At 40.4% G+C, this 17,543-nt stretch overlaps 1 protein-coding gene across 5 annotated transcripts in view; it reads left to right on the forward strand.

The window, feature by feature from the left end:
• The window catches only part of Nr3c2 (nuclear receptor subfamily 3 group C member 2), a 327,934-nt gene that overhangs the window by 4,664 nt on the left and 305,727 nt on the right, over positions 1-17,543 (forward strand). For 4 of the 5 annotated variants that reach the window (XM_076915431.1, XM_076915429.1, XM_076915430.1 and 1 more), the window contains exon 2: positions 4,167-5,925. In XM_076915431.1, coding sequence (XP_076771546.1) covers positions 4,169-5,925 — 1,757 coding nt within the window. In that variant the 5' untranslated portion in view covers positions 4,167-4,168. Of the gene's footprint in view, positions 1-3,642; positions 3,735-4,166; positions 5,926-17,543 lie in introns of those variants that run through there. The other variant, XM_076915428.1, reaches the window with a different exon arrangement.

Consider the following 17,543-nt stretch of genomic DNA (forward strand, 5'->3'; position numbering starts at 1 on the left):
TTATGAAATAGGGCCGTTTAACAGACTGTGAAACAAAGTTTTAAAGTCTGTTTCTTTTGTGCTAATAGTATTTAAGAATATATATATATATATATATATATATATATATATATATATATATATATTCATTCCTGACCTGGCATATGGCTCATTTAGGACAATAGTAACATAGTAACAAGTGCCCCTCAGGATACTAGTGAATCCTTTGCACATATACAAGTGAACACGAGCATGTGCACACACACACATACATGTAAAGCCTGTTGGTGCTTTCCCTTATCTATGTGGAAACTTTTGTGCTTCTTTTGCATGAAAATAAAGGTTCACAATAGCCCAAGAGTCTCTGGTACAGTGTTTTCTGGGAAACTTGGAGGCCTGATTTTTCTAAACTAAGCGTTCATATAACTCCCTGCTTTATTTTATACTTAAGTAACAAAAACCTTTCCCTTTACCCTCAGGATAAAGTTTTATGAGGATCATACTCATCAAGTTGTATTTTTAGTACTCATTGGTAAGTTCAGGCTGACTGAACTACTCTTCAAAGCCATGGTCATTATGTCAGGTTTAAAAAGCCAACCCCAGTTTCCTGGACAACACAGGAAATAAATTTCTAACCTAACTCATTTGTTTATATAAAAAAAAACTAACTAAAATAATAACTGAGGAGAACTCACCATAAAATATTTCAGTAATCCTATTTTAAAAGCAGCTGATCTTAAAAACGGTGTTTACAGGGAAAGTGTTCACGTGCCAACTGCTGCCCACCCTTCTGTGTTGGTTGCCAACCTTTACTGTTTTCCCTTGAGAAGTGGGTGAGGTTGACAGATGAAGATACCTTGAACAAAGCCAATTTAGATTTCAGCAAAGCCTCTGGCAAATTCTTCTCAATATTCCTGTCAATAACTCAGTGAAATACAGTTGGCTTTAGGCGAATGTTTTGGGAGTTCAGGGTTTGGAGAACCAGGACTTGGGAAGTTGAGATCAGATGTCTGATGTTAGCTGAGAAGGTGCTTCCCTTTAGAGAGAAGCTGTGGCTGCTGCCCACTGCCTTCAGAAGGGATTCTACTGTGAGCTTTAAAGAGGTTTGTAGACCTAGTGTATGGCCCATTTAGGCAATAGTGACAAGAGTCCCTCAGGATATTAGTAGGTCCTCTGAACAACAACATGTACAGAAATCAAATTAGTTTAGGGAGTGCGGAATTAAAAACACACTACTTTCTGCATTTTAAAATGTCCCAGGAATTTTGGAATCCAGATTTTCAACGTGAGACCTCATAAAAAAGCAGTGTCCACCTATCCCAGAAGACAGTTGAGCCGGTAAAGTTCTGGAAAAGGGTCTAGGTGAGGATCCCCTTCAGATTCAGGGCAGACAGAACTGTTGCTTAGGATGGAGGGGAGGCTGAAGGCTATAGCCATCATAGTCAGGAGGATGGTTCCTGTGGAAGCCATGTAATGAAGAAGCAAAGGGACCACTTCACCTGAAGGCCTTTCGGGGCTCACGGTGCAGAGTGCAGGAGAGGAATGAGTTTGGTGATGGAGAGTAGGCTGCACATATGCAAGGGGTTCTCTTCTGAATACACACAGTTCTTGTGATGGTTAATGGATTTGAACCAGAAACAGGTACATCTTAGCTGTATATGTCTATCTTTGGTATAGAAAGAACAGAATAGTTTCTGTACAAACAGAAGTAGCATGAAATATTTATTGTATTTTTCAAATTATTACTCAGAAAACTGAAAAAAAAAGTCCATTGATTTTTTTTCAATGATTTGGGTTCCAGTTTGTGTGTGTGTGTGTGTGTGTGTGTGTGTGTGTGTGTGTGTGTGCGCGCGCGCACACACTTGCACTTTTACTGGTTATTGTCTATATTTACTTTTTTTTTCTGGCTGAAATTACCAGATAACAACCTCAATCTTTGTGATTTGATTTATTTTCTACTTTTTAGAAATTGATTTTTGATTAAGAATTAATAGAATAATGTTCTTTAAGTGAAAGCATACTACATAATTGGTAGGTTTTAAGGTTCATAAATTGAGTATTGATTATAGTATAATAGTTAAACATTTTTATTTGCATTTAACTATCCATCTGGGACACGGTGGTAAAACTGATAGTTTCTAACTACTTATAATTTAAAATCTACTGTAGACTACAGAGAACCAGGGGCAATTGTGCATTACATCTCGTTATAGAGACTTGTGATATGTAGTACCAATTATTTAGGTAAGTCATATTGTTTTGCAATGTTAATTTAAATTCTGTAGTAAAAGACTTCCTAGTCCTTTTTTTAAAAATCAGAGGATTGGGGAGAAGAACTGGAGGTAAAGCAGAGAGAGGCTGGAAGGCCTGTAGTAGGCTTTACATATGAAGAACTGCAGACTTGGCAGGGCATATAGATGTGAAAATATATGCAGGCATAATTTTTAATACTAAGATGTACAGATAAGATTTTTCTGGACTGAATTGATTTTTTTGTCAGATAATTCTTTTCAGTGATCTGTTTCTTTAGAGCAGTTTCCAGGGATGATTCTGCTCCCGAGGGACATTTGGTAATCTGCAGTAATTTTTTTTTAGGGTGGTATTCTCAGCATCTCAGCATCTAGTGGGTAGGAGACAAAGACCCTGTTTAACATATTCCAGTGCGTAGGGCAGCCTCCACAATAAACAAAATTACCTGCCTGTAAGTGTTCTTAAGACCCAGGTTGAGAAATGCTGGTAAACAGGGAGAGCCGAGGTCAAATTCCAGCTCCTCCACATAGCTGTGTGCTCAGTGTCAGTCTCTCGCATTGTTTCTTCACAGATTTTTGGTTTTGTGTAGGTTAGTCTGTAGGGTTAAATAATATATCAGAAAGGCTTGTAATAGAGGGCTGAATTATATAAGCACATAATAATTATGTATACATAGTCTATTGTAATCTGTTCATGAGCTAAATTTATCGATTAGAGCAGATGGAAATGAATATATATTGACAGCATTCCCATGGGCTCCTTTAAGATGGAAATTAGGCCTGGTTGGGTTTTTGTTGCTGTTGTTTTGTTCTGTTTTCTTGTCATGTTATTGGTTTTAGAGGGGGTAGTTTTATTTTACTACAGATTCATGACTGTTCTTAAGCCCAGGATGTAGCTAGAGATAGTTCTGAGTAAAGGTTTAAATGATCAGGGGTCCTTCATAAACTTCCTCAATTCACGGTTGAGAGTAAAAATGCCTGTCTGTTGGATGACTCAAACAGAGGTGTTGCTAGGCCAGGAAGCTTAAAATTGTTTCCTGACAAGAAAGAGACAAATGCTGCTGACCTGTCTGGCAACAGCTCCGACCCATCCTCCAAGTCAGTTTATATGTACCCATACTTTACAGAAGTGACACTACACTAACTGAATTGACATCATTAATATAAGAAAATATATATATTAGAATATATAAAACTAAGAAAGTCTCACTGTTTTTAGAAACTGTCAATGACTTTTCCTATGGCTATTCATTTGAGAAACACATATTTGGAAACACAACTTTAATTGCATTTTCATATCACTTATAATAAGGCCATGTATTTGGTCATGTGGAAAGCAGCTTTCATATGATGCAAAGTTTCCCAAGTCTTTGGAATCATAAAGTTGTTTGCTTTGTTTTCGTGTATAAAGGAGCTCTGTGATGGACAAAGGCTCAACAGCAAGGAAGGAACCACACTCTTGCGTGGAAATGGATCCCAAGAAAAAGTTGCCCAAGTTAGTTATAGGTTGGTTTTTTTTGTTTTGTTTTGTTTTTATTGTTGTTGTTTTGTCACCATGCTTCTGGCTTTGTCTAATCACCCATGTTCCCCTTGGACTACCATATCAATCCCTAGGATTCTATTGAATATTAAGACTCAAGAATGTTACCATTTGTAAATTTTCTTTCCAAACTATCAAGGCTCTATTACAGTGAGTTTTACTGAGACACAAAATTGCACTTGGTTCTTTTTCTGGGCTTCTGAAAAAGTTAGAGGTGATATTCTGTTTGTGTGACATATTATGTTAGTACTCAAGAAGATATATTTTAATGCAACTAGAAATATTGTTTATGTTAGGTCGAATTATAAATCGTAGATTAATAGATGAAATTTTAGACCTGCCTTGGCATAATACTGTTGTTACTGACTCTAACGTTTGAATATAAATCTGTTTGTTAGCTATGGAAACCAAAGGCTACCATAGTCTCCCTGAAGGCTTAGATATGGAAAGGCGCTGGAGTCAAGTGTCTCAGACCTTGGAGCGTTCTTCACTTGGACCTGCAGAGAGGACCAATGAGAACAACTACATGGAGATTGTCAACGTCAGCTGCGTTTCCGGTGCTATTCAGAACAACAGTACTCAAGGAAGCAGCAAAGAAAAACACGAATTACTCCCTTGCCTTCAGCAAGACAATAGTCGGTCTGGGATTTTGCCATCAGATATTAAAACCGAGCTGGAATCCAAGGAACTTTCAGCCACGGTGGCTGAGTCCATGGGTTTATACATGGATTCTGTAAGAGATGCCGAGTACACATACGATCAGCAGAACCAACAAGGAAGCCTGAGCCCGGCCAAGATTTATCAAAACATGGAGCAGCTGGTGAAGTTTTACAAAGAGAATGGTCACAGGTCCTCCACGCTGAGTGCTATGAGCAGGCCTTTGAGGTCATTCATGCCGGACTCTGGGGCCTCCATGAATGGTGGGGCCATGCGTGCCATCGTTAAGAGCCCAATCATCTGTCATGAGAAGAGCCCCTCTGTTTGCAGCCCGCTGAACTTGCCATCTTCGGTATGCAGTCCCGCGGGCATCAACTCCATGTCCTCTTCCACAGCTAGCTTTGGCAGTTTCCCAGTGCACAGTCCCATCACTCAAGGAACCTCGCTGACATGTTCACCCAGTGTTGAAAACAGAGGCTCCCGGTCACACAGCCCGGCACATGCGAGCAACGTGGGCTCCCCTCTTTCAAGTCCATTAAGCAGCATGAAATCCCCGATTTCCAGCCCTCCAAGTCACTGCAGTGTAAAATCTCCAGTCTCCAGTCCAAATAACGTCCCTCTGCGCTCCTCTGTGTCCAGCCCGGCAAATCTTAACAACTCAAGGTGCTCTGTTTCCAGCCCTTCCAACACCAACAATAGATCCACACTCTCCAGCCCGACAGCCAGCACAGTGGGGTCCATCGGCAGCCCCATCAGCAATGCCTTCAGCTATGCCACTTCAGGAGCTTCTGCGGGAGCCGGTGCCATCCAGGATGTGGTTCCCAGTCCAGACACCCACGAGAAAGGTGCTCACGACGTTCCTTTCCCTAAGACAGAGGAAGTCGAGAAGGCCATTTCCAATGGTGTGACTGGTCAGCTCAACATTGTCCAGTACATAAAACCAGAACCAGATGGGGCTTTCAGCAGTTCCTGCCTAGGAGGAAACAACAAGATCAACCCCAGTTCTCCGTTCTCTGTACCAATAAAGCAAGAATCAAGCAAGCACTCATGTTCAGGCGCCTCTTTTAAAGGGAACCCCACGGTCAACCCATTTCCATTCATGGATGGCTCGTACTTTTCCTTTATGGATGATAAAGACTATTATTCTCTATCAGGAATCTTAGGACCGCCTGTGCCCGGCTTTGATGGTAGCTGTGAGGGCAGCGCATTCCCAGTGGGGATTAAGCAAGAACCAGATGATGGGAGCTATTACCCTGAAACTAGCATCCCATCATCTGCCATCGTTGGTGTGAATTCGGGTGGACAGTCCTTTCATTACCGGATTGGTGCTCAAGGTACAATATCTTTATCACGGTCACCTAGAGACCAATCTTTCCAACACTTGAGCTCCTTTCCACCCGTCAACACATTAGTGGAGTCATGGAAACCACACGGTGACCTGTCATCTAGGAGAAGTGATGGGTATCCGGTCCTAGAGTACATTCCAGAAAACGTGTCAAGGTAAGTTGATTTGTTTTGTAATCCTTTCTCTCCTAATCCCTTCCTTACTGCCCTCCACCTCTGAAAATCATGGCTTTGTAAATTGGTACAGCCTGTCTTTATTTTTGCGATGGAGAAATTGAGACACATTTCAAGATATCTCTGTTTTATTTTTGTTTAAGGATGGCCATTTTGTGCTCTTCCTTGGGTTACTGATATAGCACTATTTTTTAAAGTAGAGGAAGAAATATTCTTAAGTTGTTTGTGTTCACTTTGAAGAAACACACGCACACGCACATCTCCCTGTTGTCTCTTTTAGATGTTTGGAAAATGTTTCTTTTCTACTACCAGTTCATGTTTTTGTTAGCAGGCTAGTGTTCATTCCTCTCTTTTCTGTTTGCTGGTTCACTGAGACTGTATTAAATTACTTCCTCATGGTCTTAGTCTCCTTTTTATATTAAAATTCTTTACTAATTACTTCAATAGCTGTGAGAAATAAAACAGAACCACAAATCTGTTACCTACAAGCTTCCTTCTCTCTCAGTATTTTAGAGGAAAACCTCATTTTGGGGGGACGGGTAAGGCTAATTATATGGAAGTTGTGGTTTCCTGTTCAAATAAATTATTTCCTTTAACAGTGAAGACCTTTACAGACTCAGCCATCTAAAAGTACTTAGTGGACAATCTTACCTTTTTTTTAATGTTGGAAATGAAATATGTCACCATAGGTCTGAATTGGTACATTTATAGCTTATGAGATACGCAAGAAGACATACTCTGTTTACGGTAAAATGTGTCCTGGCTTTCCTTGATGCAAAGACTCTGTTGGATATGTTTAGAAAAACAAGGAAGCGGTTTTAAGTGTGAGTGTAAAGGGTGGTTCTTATGTATGCAATGAGCACTTGCATTGGACTTTGCTTCAATTCTGGTTTTATTACATGGATGTGATAAGTGAGCCTCTGTGGAATACATAAAGTATAACTTTTCTGACTACAGTTTACTCCTTTGGCATCTAGGGATATGTGGATATTTCCATTTATTTCCTCAAATATGAAAAGTACTTTGTGAAAAGTATGTCCATCTTATTAACAGAATATAGGTCATAACTATAGTCTCATACCTTTTACTGTTTTCTCTTTCAAACACAGAGCGAAAAAACTTTTGGTTTGAGGGTTTTTTCCTTATGAGTAGCTCAAACCTTTCTCTTGTTGCTTTTATTGAAGCCAATCCTCCATAAAGAATACATTCTTAACAGTCCCTCGTAGCACAGAATGTCATATTCCACCGATGGCTCTCCGTCCCCTCCTGAGTACCCAGGAACCCATATCCTTAGGCACATCATGAGTCTCAGCATTCAGTCTGTGTTCGTGCACATTGAAAGTGTTTGCTTCCTCCTGTGAATACAGGAAAAGGGAATCCTTTCTGTTTATGCATTTGTGGGTTTTGTGTCGATTAAGATTAAGCTTTCCACATTTCGTTGTAAAATGTTCAGTGTTCTTGACGCCCTGTAAGTTGATGAGTCTTTACGACTTTCTCTGGTGAAGGCTGTCTAAGTCTATTTGTTTTGCTCATTTCAAGAAGACAGGCTTAAGGATCAGTGGGTACATAGGCTGTTTTCTAGATTTCAGTATATACAATATAATAATTTTATCCATGTTTCATCACTGGTCTTTTTCTTTGTATCTTTTTAGACAAAATCTGATTTTTCCCAGTTTTTTTTTTTTTTTCACTTCTGATGATAATATCCCGTTTCAAGGAATGTTGGGTAAATTAAAGAATTGATGATTGTTATGAATCAAGGACCTGTGTACTGCCTCTAGGTCTTAATAACATCCCTCCTCTCTGTAAAACCTATTTTAAAAATTTTAGAGTATGAGTGGGGTCTTCCAAGACCTTTCCAAGGAGGTTCATGAAATCATACATCAAAGTGGAAGATGGACCACTGGGTATTCACATAGCTATGTGTGAGTAGCTTGGGCTTGGCTCAGTTTCCACCGTAACTATTCACCATTGCCATGACAGTACTCAGTGTCCAGCTTTCTCTGGAATCCCAGAGACTCACGCCGCAAGGATCCCATCAGACCAGGCAAGCGTCCTTCCTGTTTCTAGGAAACCCATGTGAGGCTATACTTTGTTGTTTCACATGCATGAAATAAACAAGTGGTCTACGTGCTGGAGGTGATCTGAAAATCCAGCTCTCATATTAAAGAAAGACAATAGACTTACCAGGGGAAAAAAATGGCCAACTCCTTTTCCAAAGTTTTTCATTTAAAGAAATAAAGATATTTTTCACAAACTCATGTTTGTATTAGTATGTGATAGTTTTCCATGAGTTAAATAGCCATTTCTGCTTATAATTTAGTTTTGTTACAATTCACATAAACAAGGGTTTTTTTGTTTGTTTGTCTGTTTTTAAATTATTTTTTGGATCTTTGGTACTTTTTTGTTTTGAGAGCTGTATGGTATCTAACCTAGCCTTAGACCCACTGACTTCAGCCTCCCAGATGCTGAGGAAACAGGCTGAGCCACCAGGCTTCCCTGCTGCCCTGCTACTTGTTAAGAAGGAGAGAACGGAGGTGCTTCTGTCACAGAAGCCGATCATTGCTGGTCTGCACGGCTGTTCTCCACAAGTTTTGAAGCTTGAAAGGTGACTTAATTTGTATTAGCTACTGAGTGCTATCTGGAAAGAGTATCCTATTCAAATAAGAAAAACCACCTGGGTTCTCTCTTTAAGCTGACAGAAAAGAGCACTGGCCATGGCGTGTGTGTTGTCTTCGCTGTGTGGGCATTCTGTGGGAGCAGTGACGAAAGTCATTTCTTGTTAATCATTCCCCAGTCAAGGGGCTGAGTTCCAAGTTGTAAAGTAAATTATGACAAAGCGAAATGTAAAGCCTTAGGGTGGACACTGGACCTGGTGCGTCATGTGGGTTAGAGTTTCCTGTCAGCCTCAGTGCAAACAGAACTGTGACCTCGGGGAGTCGTTATTTCTCCAGGCCTCAGTTTCTCTGTTTTAAAGTGAGGGAGTAAAATTTGATTTTCTGTGAAGTCTGCCCAGTAAAATGACAGGGACTCCCTTTGGAAGATCAAGAGAGTTTCTCTTACTACAATGTTGATCAGATCTCTAATTTTGTTTTACACACATATCTCTCTAAATATATCCTTATCTGGGTGAAAAGGAACCTTTGCCATGTGGAAGTGAGCATAGGTGGGGGCAACCTTTCATTGAAAAGTTGAGGCATTTTTTGGTCCTGTTTTTGAATCCAATATTTCCTTTTATAAAATTTGACACCTGCTATGAATCTCTTGTTCTTTTTATTTGCGTTATTCCTGGCTCACGCAGGTCATTCTGTTGACACAACACTGGCTGTTTATGGCGATAACTATAGTCACTTTGATAGTCTCATAATGCAGTGCTAACATTGACTTAGACTTTTGAATATAAAGTCCACTGTTTCAAAGGGCGTAGACTTGTAGGTTCCAATACAAGCGATTAAGTACTTAAAATACTTTGTAGTTTTCTTCATAACAGAAGAGAAAAACTCAGCACATCTTAGGTTATTGCTTTTATTTGTCAGTCACCCTTCACTTGTTTTTTTTAATTTAAATTCAGTTTTTCTGATGACACAAAAGCTTCAGAATTCAACCAGTTTGTGCCGAGTTTTTTCCCATCAGCAAACTTTCCAGATAAGCTGCAGAGATGTAAGAAACTTTTCAGGCTGAGAACTAGAGAAACACAGTGAACTTGGTGGAGATGTGCTATGTGTGTGAACGTCGGTGGCAACTGTCCCTGGGCAGGGAAAACATGATGCATGCTTTCCCTTGACACATGGTGTTTTGACTTTGAACATGGCTAACTTATCTACAATTTCTCTAGGCAAGTCTTTCAAATGCTGTTGTTGAGATGACTTTCAAATGAGGCTTGCTTCTCCTGAAAGTTCAGTCACTTTTGTTTATGGATGTTGTTTCTAGAGAAATTGTTGATCATTTTACTGGGAAAACAAACCAACATAAAACAAAATAAGTGTCTGTCATGTGCAAAGCACTGTGACAATGTGTTTCTGTTATGTCTCACTTCTCATGTCACAAATGTCTCAGATTTAAGTTCCAGCACACCCACCTCTTCTCACTTAAAAATGCTTCAAGTGTGTCATACTTAAACATGAACATTGAACTAAAATCCATAGTTAGTTAGATTAATTAAACAATTTTACCTTAAGGTAGTTTTCAACCTTGTGATCTGCTAGAGCCAGGGCCTGGAGCTTTGTCACTTCTAGATTCGATGCCTTTTGCTGTATTGAAATTCTGGGTGTGCCCAACCTCTCCTGTCCTTGCATGACAAAGTAAGGACAGATGTTAGATCGATGCCGTAATTTCAGAGCAACACTAGGCTCCCTTCGGTGTTTTGATGGCCACTATAGTTTGCCTCCCAGATAATAAGCTTTCTGGCTTTCAGATGCTGCCTTCGTTTCCTATTGCTCACCTGGTAATAAAAGCTCAGTCTTGTTACTAAATAGTTTATCCTCTTTCTTTTATTTTCTAAGCTCATGTATAGAAAAGGCAAGGCTTCTTGATTATGCTTAAATATACATATTAACTTAAATGAGCTTATCCAAAACTTATTAATGAAAACCAAGGAAAATTTTGAAAAGAACAGTACCCTCAGTAGACAGTGTTCTCAAGGGATGCATCTCTGTTCTAAACCTGAGGGCTTCTGGTTTTAAGTTAGTGAGATGTGGGCTTCACTTTAGTTTTAAGAATTTTATTTTGTCCTTTGTGAAGTTAACATGCAATTCCAAATAGGCATTTGTTACTTAAGTGATGTTCTAGAAACCACCAGATTTAGCATTGTTTATGGTACGGCCAAAGCCCAGATTTCTATGTTGAAAGGGGTAGGTATCGTGTATTTAGTCGTAGAGAGAAGACTCTATTTACAGAAGGATATTGGCTAAGTAGAAAATGATTGGAACTATGAAAAAGTTAATGCTTCAGGTAACAAGGCTCAGATAGCCGTGATCTGAATTTGTAACATTGGCCATGACTTAACGCTGAGAAGGATCACAGTGCTGTGTGGCTTCACCTCGTGTCTCAGTTGTTATGGAGAGGAATCTCTACAAAATTGCAGTATGAGATAGAGTGAAAGATAGTTGTAAGGGGCGGAGTTGACTGGGTATTCCGCCTGGAGGAGATGATGTGGGCTAACCCTGGAAAATGGAGACTTGAGGGAGACCATCAGAGTAAGTATTTTCACTTAAGCTTAGAAAACTTGTAAGAGGTGGACACTAACCGGTGTGGGGAATTCTAGAGCTGGGCAGATGGAGCTGTGCTTCTGTGGAGGATGGGTGGGTGGGTGGGGAGAAGAAGCCAGACACAGGTTATTTGGAACCAGAATGGAGTTGAACTTGAACTTGAGAGCCAGACTAAGGAGTGGCTGCCCAATGTGGTAGGTAAGGAAAAGTGTTCTAAATGCTGGGGCAAGGTAAGTAGGGTGTACTAAAACGAATGTGGGGAGACCTTAGTTGGACAGGAGCACGGAAGGCTTTAAAGAAGTAATGACAGCCCGAGGGCAGCTCAAATGTTTGAAGAGGGTCCTTGAAGGTGCTGTGACGGTGCCCCCTTCCACGCAGCTTAGCTGGTCTTTTCTTCTTCTAGGCAGCGGGTCTGGTCTCGGGGTCTTTTATGCAGCACAACTTTGCTTCACGTGATGGGGACTCTCTGCTTTTATTGCTTACTCTGACAGGGTGGGGCCTAGTAAGTATGGTCAGTTTCAGAAACTTCTGATGCTATTTTGAGTTGATAACCTTCCTGCTTAAAGCAGATCCTCTGCAGCATGCACTGCTTCCAACTCTGAGGTCAATGTTATACAACAGTATGTCTGTCTACATGCATGTATTCACCAGAGGTCAACCAAGAATGCCATTCCTCAGGCGTTGTCCACCTTGTTTTTGGAGACAGTCTCTTAGTGTGCAAAGATTCACATATTACAGTAGATTCCCAGGGCACAAACCTCAGGAATCTACTCTCTCCACCTCCTAGGTCCTAAGATTACAAGTCAGTGCCACCATGGCAAGCTTTTTTTTTATTATTTTTTTTTATTTTTAACATGAGTTCTTTGGATCAAATTCAATTCCTAATGCTTGCACCACTGTAAGCCCCTCAAGGTACTGACCGGGTCCTGCCTCCAGACTGCTATAAAGACCTTAATGGCTGTTTCCAGCCCCTTCAGAGACAGGCAGCCAAGCTCTGCCCTCCAGAAGTTTTAAAAAAAAAAAAAAAAAAAAAAAAAAGCCCAAGACCAGGCAACAGAATTCTACCAAACGCTTATATCGAAATCCCACCAATCCCTGGGCTTGCCCCAAGGTCAGGCCATGCTGGAAAGCTTTCTCCCCTCTCACAAGAAACTGTTAAGAGTGAGGCACCCTCTTGTGTCTCTCTGAATAAATCTCTTGGGTGAGCTTTGTTGTATGGTGAGACTTTCGGGTGTTACTTGTCTGCTGACCATCAGGACACCTTTCTCTTCAGAGGTACACTTAACGTGCACAGCACATAGTTTACTTTCCATGCTCCAAAATCAAGTTGTGTATAAAAAAATATTTCAGAATTATAAAAATCTGCCTAAGAAGTCTGTCAAAAAGAACACTTGAAAATAAGAGCTGTCTCTGTACAACTGCACTGCTACCGTCAAAACCAAGAAATAGTTTCTGATAAATTGGCAGCATCTACCAGCAGACCTCATTATGGTTTTATCAGTTTTCCTGATGATGACTCTTTCAGGAAGGTGACCCAGTTCAGAACTTAGTGCTATGCCAGCTGCTCATATCTCTTCTTCTCTTTTGGTCTGGGATAGTTCCCCAGTTGTTTCCAGGTTATATGATCTTTTTAAAAATTGTACTTATTAATTTTGTAGGCATGAGGTTTTAATCATGTCAGCTGAGTATTAGAGTAAACCATATCTATATACAAAATATTTATCACTTTTTCATAGCAAAACACCTAAATTTCTTCTCCCTATCTTTCTAGTATGTACAGTACACAGTCAATATGAATAGCCAGGCACCCTATGTCAACAGCACAACAGCGCCCAGGAACCTCTTCTCAGATATGGATCTCCAAGGCAGAAGCTGTTGACCAGTGTCTTTCCCACCCCTCTCCTTTACCTCTCCAGGCTCTGGGAGCCCATAGTCTATTCTCAACTTCTCTGCCAAAGCACTTAGATTCCACATAGGAGTGAACTCATTTGATAGTAGCTTGTCCGAACCTGGCTCATTTCACTCATCAGAATTGGTTTCCAGCTCCATCTATGCTGTCCCAATGACTGACAGTACACATGCTTCTTGTAATAGAAGCCTTTGCATTGTGTATACATACTATATTAATTATCCACCTGTCTATTGAGTTGATGAACAGTTAAGCTGCTTTTTTTTTCTTGTCTGCCATGCACAGTGCTCGAGTGAACATAGACGTGCATATGACTCTTTAACATAACTGGGTTTGTTTTCCCTGTGTGTGTTGCTGGATCCTATACCCGCAGCTTTTTGTGTTTATCTGGTTTTGGGTTTTGCTTGGTTTGGTTTAGGTTTTTTGTTGCTGTTGATGTTGTTTTGTTTTGTTTTGTTTTTTTGTTTTGTTTTGTTTTGTTTTGTTTTGTTTTTAAGAAAACTCAAAAGTACTTTCTGTAATGGCAGTAAAACTCAAGGGTCCAATTTCGTCATCCTTGCCCATAGATAGTAATTCTTACATGGTCTTTTTCTAGAGTTGTTTAATATTTTTCACATATCTCTTGGCTATTTAATCTCATCCTTTAAGAAATGTTTTCTTGGATCTATTGGTTAGTTTTTTTCTTTTATTTTTTAGATTACAATTATATTGTTTTTGCCATCTTTTAAAAGTTTAGATTTAATTATGTGGTCTGGATATTAAACCTTTCAGAAATGTAGTCAAGAAACTTTTCTTCATGTTCTGTAAGGTTTTTCTCTTCCCTTTCATGAAATTTTCTTTGCCAAGTGGAAGCATTTTAAGCTCATTTGTCTAGGTTTGCTTTAGTAGAGTATTTTCTACACAGAATTCCTGCCTGTCCCCGTGGAGTGAGTGTTTTCCTTGGTAATTTCATTGTGGTTGGTTAGATCCCAGGGATGCAGAAGTAATCCTGCACCCTTGGCACTGTGTCTGTGAAGAGCCTGTGCTTCTGACTCACCTGGCTACTGTACACTTAGGACTTTCAACTTTAAGTTCTATCTTCTCAACTTTCCCTGGTAAAGTGATGCCTCTTCTTTTATAACTAGGTCTTCTATTAAAAAAAAAAAAGTCTTTCGAAGGCATCAAAATATCCCATTCTTCCTCAAACCCTGATTACTCATTTTTTAAAAAATGTTTACATGGCATCATTGCTTCTTAATTTATGCCATAGATTCTCGCCTATTTGATAGTTCAGACTGGTCCTACTAAAAACAGAGACCATTACAGCCAGTCTCTATGTCTCTTTGCCATGATGCCATCATTCTTTGAGTACTTGTTGTCTTGCTTTCGGTCCATCTTGCTCTTTCTTGCCCTAGTCTTGGAATTAGCTATCTCATTGAGGAGTACCCAGCTCCTGAAGGTGTTCTTTCTCTGATTGTAGCTCTACTCCACATTCCAGAACACACACATACACACACATACACACACACACACACACACACACACACACACACGGACACGGACACGGACACGGACACTGACACCTGGCCACTATTTCCCTTGCTCAAATGCCATTACCTTGATGATGCCTCATATGTGGCACTGGACTATGTAAACACAGAGATGCACATCTGTTTCTGCTTGGACTCTTCATTCGTACTGGGTATCAAAGCTCCATTCCAGACCACCATAGGTAGTCATTACTTCCCTCCTCCAGAAATATTCCTATTTTCTTGTCAACTTGAGGAACAAATTGTTAAAGAAAAGGAAGAATATGGTGTCTAAACAGTGAATGTGTCATGAATAATCATGTACAATGAAGAGAAACAGAAAAGTCCAGGGGCTGGAGAGATAGTCTGGTGGCTAAGAGCACTTGCTGCCCTGCCAGGATAGCTGAGTTCTGTTTCCAGAACATACATTTCATGGCTCACAACCACTTGTAACTTCACCTTGAAAACATTTACTACTCTCTTCTGGCTACCATGGGCACCCAGCTATATGATATTCGTCTATACATACATACATAAAAAAGAAAGAAATGGTAAATCTGGAAGAACTGGCTTAGAAGAGTGATAGTACCTTGGTATGGTGACTTGAATAAGAATGACCCCATAGGCTCAGAGATTGAGTGTTTTGTTACCAGGGAGTTGAACTATTAGGGGGTGTGGCTTTGTTAAAGAAAGGGAGTCACTGGGGGTGGGCTTTATGGTTTCAAATGCTTAAGCCAGGCCCAGTGGCTCTCTCTCTTCCTGCTCTCAGAGGATCCAGACTCCAACTCTCAGCCACCTTTCTAACACCATGTCTGCCTGCCTGCCACCATGTTTCTAGCTGTGCTGATAATAGACTAAGCCTCTAAAATTGTAAGCAAGCTCCAATTAAATGGTGTTTCTTCACAGCAATAGAACATTGACTAAGATACTTGGTTACTTGAGTTTTAAACACTAGCATTTCTTCTGATTGTGGATGGCTTGAATGGGTGTTGAACAGGCTTTTTAAAGAAGGCCTCTTTATCGAAGTATCTATTGTGAAGGTCATGATGAATGCATTTGGCTAGGAACTTGAAATGGACCCCTCACATGAACACTATATCATAATAAAGGAGATGGAAATTATTTAGAATAACACAGAATTGATACACGAATGCCAAAGCTAAGAATTGTTGTTAACCTTAGAAAAAAGAAGTAGAAGAGCTTTTGAGATTATAAATCCAGCCCATCATGACTATAGATCCCAAGGTTAATGCTCAGAGAAATTGCATGTGTTTTCCATGGCCATACATGATAGTTACAAGCTGTGGTAGAATCCTGTCCTCTGTCTCTCTGTTGCTTTGTCCTTTTCTGTTGGGAGGAGATAGTGGCACCATAGTCTAGCAATCGGGTCTACAGGTTCAGAAATATGAGCTGGGGACAGGAGTGCTGGGAGTTTTGAGGAGGAACTCCTATGAGTGGCAGAGTTGGTCCTGATCAAAGGAGAAGCAATATAGAGGAGAAATATAAGATGCTAATATCCCCAAAGACATCTGTTTGAGTGACAAAGGAGAAAGGAATGGAGAGAGAGAGAGAGAGAGAGAGAGAGAGAGAGAGAGAGAGAGAGAGAATAGTACAAAGAAAGGGTAGGAACAGAGTTAGGGTGTGGTTTTGCAAGGTCAACTGCAAAAAAGCAATAGGGTTGTCTGGGATTAAAAAGGTGGGAGGAGAGCAGACTGGAGAGCAGATGGCAAGGGCAGTGTCTGTCAGGGAAGGTGAGGCCAGGAAGGAGCCTGTAGTGGGCCTCAGTCATCAAATGCTTGCAGATGGAACCCATATGCTTTGGCAGTTGCTGGAAGTTGGTATTACCCATTTTACAAATACAGAAACAACGGCAGGACACACGATTAGCCCGATGTCACTCAACTAAAGTAAACGGGAAACACTGATGGACAAAAGAGAAGAAATGGGTAGCCTAGTGAGGTTTTAAAGACAGAGCTCAGTTTGTATGGCTGAGACAAAGCCCTCTACTGGCTTCTCATTAAAAGGGCAGTAAGGCACAGAAATTGAGGGTCTTATTTCTCAGTCCCACACTGTTGGATGTATCTGTTTCTTCCTCGTCTCCTGCCTGCCCTGAACTCTCTGTGCCTCCTGGGTCTAAATTCCATCCATTGTTTACTTGGCTCTCTACTAAAATACCTCTGCATCCAAATTGTTGTTTCTCTCTTTGTTTTTGTTTTCTCTCTGGTCACTAAGGATTAGTGCAGATGTCATCTCACAGTGTCCCTCTCCCATCCATTTTTTTCAAAGTGGCGACCCAGTGTCCTCCAGGTACACGCCACGGGAGAAGACTGATTATATTCTGTCTTCCTAGAACTGTGCCTAGAATGTAAGCCTAGGGAGCACCAGGACCCAGACTAGTCATGTCCACAGCACTTGTTCTGACAGGTGAGGGAAGGAGCTTCCTAAAGATGGACCTGGGGTGGGCATGTGCATAGAATCACTAGGTAAATATCGGTGATGCTTGTATAGTTGTGAAATGATTGTCAAATGACACCGAAAATTCTGTAGAGTTTAGCTAAAAATAATTGTAGCATCTATCAGCACATTTTAGAGATGTTCACAAAATAATAGGAAACGTGGCTTTGTTTTTCTCATTTCACACAAGAGAGTAATTGGTAATGATGTTTTCTGAGCTAACTGGTAACATATGCCCTTGAACTTTATTTTGAGGTTACTTAAAAAAATATATCAAACAGAAAAATTATTCCTTGGATGTGACATTATGTATGTTTTTCTGGGGGCACAGTTATTTACCAATACCTAATCAAGATCCATAACACTAACCTAACCCACCCAAGTCCCCTCCTATGGCCCCTTTTTGTTAACCCCTTCCCTCAATCCCAGGCCTTAATAAACCCAATTCTTGCCTACTCCATGGATTTCTTCTTCTTTCTTCTTTGGAATTTCTTATATGAATGCACTGTATCTGCAGCATTT

The sequence above is a fragment of the Arvicanthis niloticus genome, chromosome 18, assembly GCF_011762505.2.
Source record: "Arvicanthis niloticus isolate mArvNil1 chromosome 18, mArvNil1.pat.X, whole genome shotgun sequence".
Lineage (NCBI taxonomy): Eukaryota > Metazoa > Chordata > Mammalia > Rodentia > Muridae > Arvicanthis > Arvicanthis niloticus.